Source organism: Nestor notabilis, unplaced genomic scaffold, assembly GCF_000696875.1.
Source record: "Nestor notabilis isolate BGI_N333 unplaced genomic scaffold, ASM69687v1 scaffold20823, whole genome shotgun sequence".
NCBI lineage: Eukaryota > Metazoa > Chordata > Aves > Psittaciformes > Psittacidae > Nestor > Nestor notabilis.
Window position 1 is genome coordinate 10,880 of NW_009922638.1, and position 5,390 is coordinate 16,269.

General features: G+C 58.9%; 1 protein-coding gene across 1 annotated transcript in view; it reads left to right on the forward strand.

The window, feature by feature from the left end:
- Positions 1-2,476: 2,476 nt before the first annotated feature.
- Positions 2,477-5,390, forward strand: part of HDAC7 (histone deacetylase 7) — a gene marked incomplete at its 3' end in the record, with an annotated part of 15,986 nt that continues 13,072 nt past the window's right edge. The window contains exons 1-2 of the mRNA XM_010011730.1: positions 2,477-2,667; positions 4,262-4,352. Coding sequence (XP_010010032.1) covers positions 2,518-2,667; positions 4,262-4,352 — 241 coding nt within the window. The remainder of the gene's footprint in view (positions 2,668-4,261; positions 4,353-5,390) is intronic.

The following is a 5,390-nucleotide window of genomic DNA, read 5'->3' on the forward strand; positions in this document are numbered from 1 at the left end:
GAGCATCCCAATCTCAGCCCGTCTCTGCCACGTGGTGACTTGCAAGGGTCTGTTAGGGACCAGCAGGACCTGGGGTGGTTGGGGCATGGGGCAGACCCCCCAGGAGCCACCATGGGGCTGTGCTTTTGGCCTTCTTTGGGTGAGGGGAAGAGGAGGAGCCGCTGGCCTGGCTGCCTGCCCCCTGAATCATGTGTGAGCAGCGGAGGGGAGTTGTTTACTGTAAGTCTTGGCACAGGGCCCGGCATGAAACCCCAAATGAATTCAAGCTGCAGCGGGAGGTCATGGCTGAAACAAACAGCTCCCAGCACAGGAAGGGCTTTGCTGAGGGGTCCAGAGCTGCTGGAGCCCAGCCTGGAGCAGGAGGGCTGTGGAGCATCCCTAGGGAGCTGCCATGCGCAAGGTACCACATGCCAGAGGGGTCCCAGCATGGGGACGGTGTCCCCGGGGGCTGGGATACCCCTGTCCCCCTGGGGTGCTTCAGGCCAGTTCGTGCTCCCACAATCCCTGTTTTCCCATCTCATCCTCCCTCTCTCCCACCTGAAAATGGTGCTTAAATGCCCCCATCCGAGCAGAGCCGGTGCTCCCTGTGCCACGGGGGAGCCGGGGCAGGAGGAGGGTCCGTGGCTGGCTCTTCCCTGGCTCCGGTGCCTCTTGGCCCTGGGGATGCTCGACAGCCTTTTTCCTGGCTCGGGGTGAGTGCTGAGGAGTTGTTTTGCTGTTGCTGGCTGCTGGCCTGCCCGTCCTCCCTGTCCCTCCCACTTCACTGCTTCAGAGCTTGGATTTTAAAGCCTAAAGCAAATGAAGTAGAGAGATTCCCACCAGTGTGTTGCCCATTGGCTCTGCCTCTGCGTGTGTCCTTGGAGGTGCCTGTTATAGCCCCTCCTTTGCCTCCAAGACCTTCTTGCCCCCTGGAGGTGCTGAGCCTGAGGATGCTGCCGTTGGGGCGGTGAGAAGCGGGTGAGAACAGGGCTGCTGCTGCTGAGCTTTGCCCTGTGGCAGCTCCCCGTGGGCATCTCTAGCAGAGAAAAGTTGGGACAAGACTTCTCTGGATGCCATCAACTCTGAGGATGTGGCTGGTCCCTTCCTCCTCGTACCCCCCATTCCCCTCTGCACAATGATTCTTCACCTAAGCACCCTCCCCAGTGTCTCCGAGCTGAGCCTGGTGCCCACGGTCCCCTGGCAGCAGTTCCCAGCTCCTGCCCCTTCGTGGTGTGCAGCAGGACGATGCCATTTGGCTGGAGGGAGCCAAGGGATGGCTGAGCTGTGAGTTCCTGCAGATAGACAGCACCACGTGGCAGGGGTTGGCTGGGCTGGGAGCCGTCAGAATTCCCTGTTTCCCATCCCCGTTACACTCTGTCCTTGTCTGGCTGCCAGCGGCGCAGCGCGTCGGGTAGCACTGCACATGCCACGCTCCTGCCTCCTTCAGCCTTCATCCCCCAGGGGCTGCACCAGCACCCATCCCTCCAGCATCCTCCTCCCTGGGAGGTGGGAACACCCAGGAGCTGGGAAGCGGGAGGTGACAGCCCAGCTTATCACTTGCATCCTTCAACATCGCTGATGTTGGGTGGGAGCTTCTGGTAACGGCCTCCCAGGGCGCTGCTGCTGGCACCCTGCTGCAAGGAGATGTGCTGGGATGAGGTGGCAGCCCCGAGGAGGAGGTCTCCCTTTGGGGAGCCCTGCCTGGCTTCCTGCAGGTGCTGAGGGGCACATGGGAGGTGAAACAACGGGCTGAGAGAAGATCAGGGTCTTCTTGCGTAGGGTAACTTCATGTGGACTCTTGTTTGCTCGTAAAAGTGCAGTTTAAACGTGCTTCTGCTGTACCTGGGGCTCATCCTGCTCCTCTCGTGCATCACACTGTGGCCAGCCCTGTCCGTTATCCTTGGTGGCAACGGAGCAGAGGACTTTCAGGCTTAAGCTCCACATCATGCTGGTTGTGTGGGGCAGGCAGCATGTAGCAATTAGAGCCCATTAGGCAGGGGTAAAGTTAAGTCCCAGGCAGGTATCAGTGGCACAGAGGATGGAGTCAAGCCTGTGCTGGGGTTTCCTGGGAACACCAGCTCCTTCTCTGGCATAAGCTGAGGTTGGGGATATTGAGCTGGCCAGAGAAGTGTTTGCCTTCGACCAGAGGGGATTTTCCTGCCTGGGCTGCACAGGATGTGGTTATTCGTAGTCCTGGTGCCTTCCTTGAGTGAATACACTCATTCTCCTTCCCCTTGCACCTTGGCATGGGCCAGGCTGTGAGTGTGCTGGGTTTCCCCCTGTGCAGATGGGGCAGGAGCCTGCAGAGATGTCTCCTGATGCCATCGAGGCTGGGATTTGAACAGCACCACGTGTGGTAAATTGCTTTTGGAACACGACCAGCTCTCAAGCTGCGGCGGTCCTGGCCCTGCATCCAAGAGCCGAGCCCAAAAACTCAGGGAGATGCGACAGGCCCAGGGCCTGAGCTCTGCCTCTGTTTGTGCCTCCACAGCTGCCGTGACCCCGTGCACCTCCCCACGGGTGCCCCAGACCGTCCCCATGGACCTGCGCATCGGGCAGCGCCTCGTCAAGCCCGGCTCCGACACCGCTTTGCTGGCCCTGAAGCACACGCAGCAGCTCCAGCACCAGCTCTTCCTCGCCAGCCTGCACCAGCAGCAAGTGGAGCAGCTCGCCCAGCAGCACGTCAGGGTATGAGCACCCCAGGGTGCACGGGGGGGACCTGCCCCCGCTTTTGGGAGCGCCTGGGGGAGGATTTGGCACTTGAGAGAAGTCACGTTGCCCCCCCAAGCACGTAGCTCATGGTGCTGTGTGTGCCTGCCAGCAGTGCCCCGCGCTGGGGCTGCCTTTGGCTAAGCTCTGGCAGGGATTAAGAGGAAGAAGCTGGAAATCCCAACCCCAAAATAACCTTCCCAGGTGAATTCCTCTTTTTCCCTTGTGCTGGAGAGTCTGTAGCGCTTTTGAGCCAGCCCGGAGACCTCTCTGACGCAAGGAGGCTGCTTTAGGAGTCAGGTGGGGTGGGTTTCGTGTCTTAGTTTCAAGCCAAATCTGTGTCCTGCCAAAGGCTGGGGCCTCCTGGGATGTGTGAAGCAGGGCAGTGCTTTCAGCCACGGAGCACGTGTGCTGAGGCAGGAGCCAGGGCGGCTGGACAGGATGCCTGGTGGCTGTGATCTGCCCCTCGGCTTGGCCACCGCTGGCTCTCTGCCCCAGAGGCACAGTCCCTCCTTCACCAGCTCATGTGCTTTGCTGGGAAGCCTTTGCTGGAATTCTCTGGTGGCACCCGGAATCACAGCCCTGTCCTGCTGCCCGTCACAGCCTGACAGCAGCATTTAGCTTGGATGGGTCCTCTGGAGACCCCCACTGCAGAGGTGGGGCAGGTTGTGAGCATCTGGAAGCACAGAGATCCCCCCTGCCTGTCACGGTGCTCATGGCAGGAGGCAGTTCCATAGATCCAGATGGGATTTCCCATTGCTGCTCACCCTTTTGTTGTGCCCCTCGGAGGACCCCGGCTCCATCTGCTCTGTAACCCCCTTTGGGTGGTGGAAGATGCAGTTGTACCCCCTCTCCTCTGGACTAAAGCCTCAGCTGCTTCTCTCACGTCCCTGTCAGTGCGTGGCGTGGGCTCACTGGTCCCAGTAACCTTGTCTGGAAGCCCTGGGGTGCTGAGCCTCAGCACCAGCATGGTCCACACACAGAGACTTTGAGATGCTGCTTCCGCCACGACTGGTGGATGCTTGGAGGCATTTGTGCTTTTTGACCTCTCTAAGAGATGGGATCATCTTGGGAAACCTCAGCTCCGGAAAACACCAAGATCCAAACTTTTAAGATTTGTATAATAGGATTTTTAGCTGTTTTCCTCCTTTTTAGTCAGCTGTGACTTTTATTTCTCCTTGTATCACAACGTGCCCTAGCTACAGGTAAGCCAAAACACCCTGAAAGGCAGCAAGTTGAACCAAACTGGGTTGTTGAACCATGTCCCTGGGGAGAGCATCTCTGGAGACAGAGCTGCATCTGTTTTGCTGTGATGAAACAACTTGAGCATGTTCTGCTGGGCCAGGGCTGCCCATCAGGTTCCCCAAAATGACCTGGGTGGGTCAGGTGTGCTCCATCACCGTGTCATCATGCCTTGGGCTTCTCCATCACCATGTCATCATGCCCTGGGCTTCTCCATCACCGTGTCATCATGCCCTGGGCTTCTCCATCACCGTGTCATCATGCCTTGGGCTTTGGGAAGGGGCCAGAAGGCTTTGGTCTGTGTTGGGCTGATGTCCCTCTCCTCTTGCAGGTGACCATGGAGTCCCCACACCGTGAAGCTGAGCCTGGGCAGCAGGAGCAGGAGCTGAGGCAGATCCTCAACAAGGACAAAAGCAAGAGAAGTAAGAGCCTCTGTGTGTGTGTTGGCACGTGGCAGCGGGGACCACAGCTCCTGCTGAGGATCCTTGTCCTCAAACCCAGGGAGACCAGCTCACAGGGGGAGTGGGATCAGAGGGGCTCTTAGAAAGGGGCTTAACAGATGGTTCTGCCCTTGTCAGACCAAGCTCTGCCCTCTCTTGGTCTGAAGGTGTGGGGTAGCATTCAAGCCATGGAGCATCTCTGTCCTGTGCATCAAACTGAGCCATGCTCTGTGCCCGCCTGGGGCCAAGAGGACACCGTGGTGTCCCTGGGGAAGTCCTGTCCTAAGCAGCAAGCAGCAATGCCAGCAAGTTGCCCTTAGCAGTTGGCAAGAGGGTTTTTGGGCTGTGGCCTGGTTGGTGTTTGTTCTTCGTGTCCCTCCGAGTGATGCCAACCTGGTCGTCACATCTCCGTGTTAACGTTGTGTCAGTGCCCTGTGGCCACTGCAGCGATGCTCCCCGAGCTGCTGGTGCCTGTGGAAGCGCTGAGCAGGGTGTGAACTGGCTGTTCGCCCTCGCAAGCCCCTGCCTGGAGCACCGGTAGCAGAGGGCAGAGGGTGGTGGGGAGAGCGTGTCCTGCTGCGGTCTCCCTGCGCCATCTAGTGCTGGTCCCTCTGAGCTCCGGGATGTGCAGAGCTCTGCAGCACCATCCAAAGATGCAGCTGCAGCCCCATCCAAAGATGCAGCTGCAGCACTCATCAGACGCACTGCACCCATCCCAGTGCCCATGGGCACCTTCTGAGCTCCATCAGGATGCTGGTATTTCCCCTTAGCTCCCACCAAGCTGCTCTCTTGGGGTTTGAAGGGTTGATGGGGCTCATCGTGATGCTGGTGACGTGGTGCCTGCCCTTTCCATGCCTCTTCTGAGCAGGGAATGCTGCGCGCAGCCCCTTGATGGAGTCTGGGAGTTAACCATGGAAATAAGAAGTTGTTAACTAGGAGGATGGTGGGACACTGGCACAGGGTGCCCAGAGAAGCTGTGGCTGGCCCATCCCCGGGAGTGCTCAAAGCCAGGGCGAAACA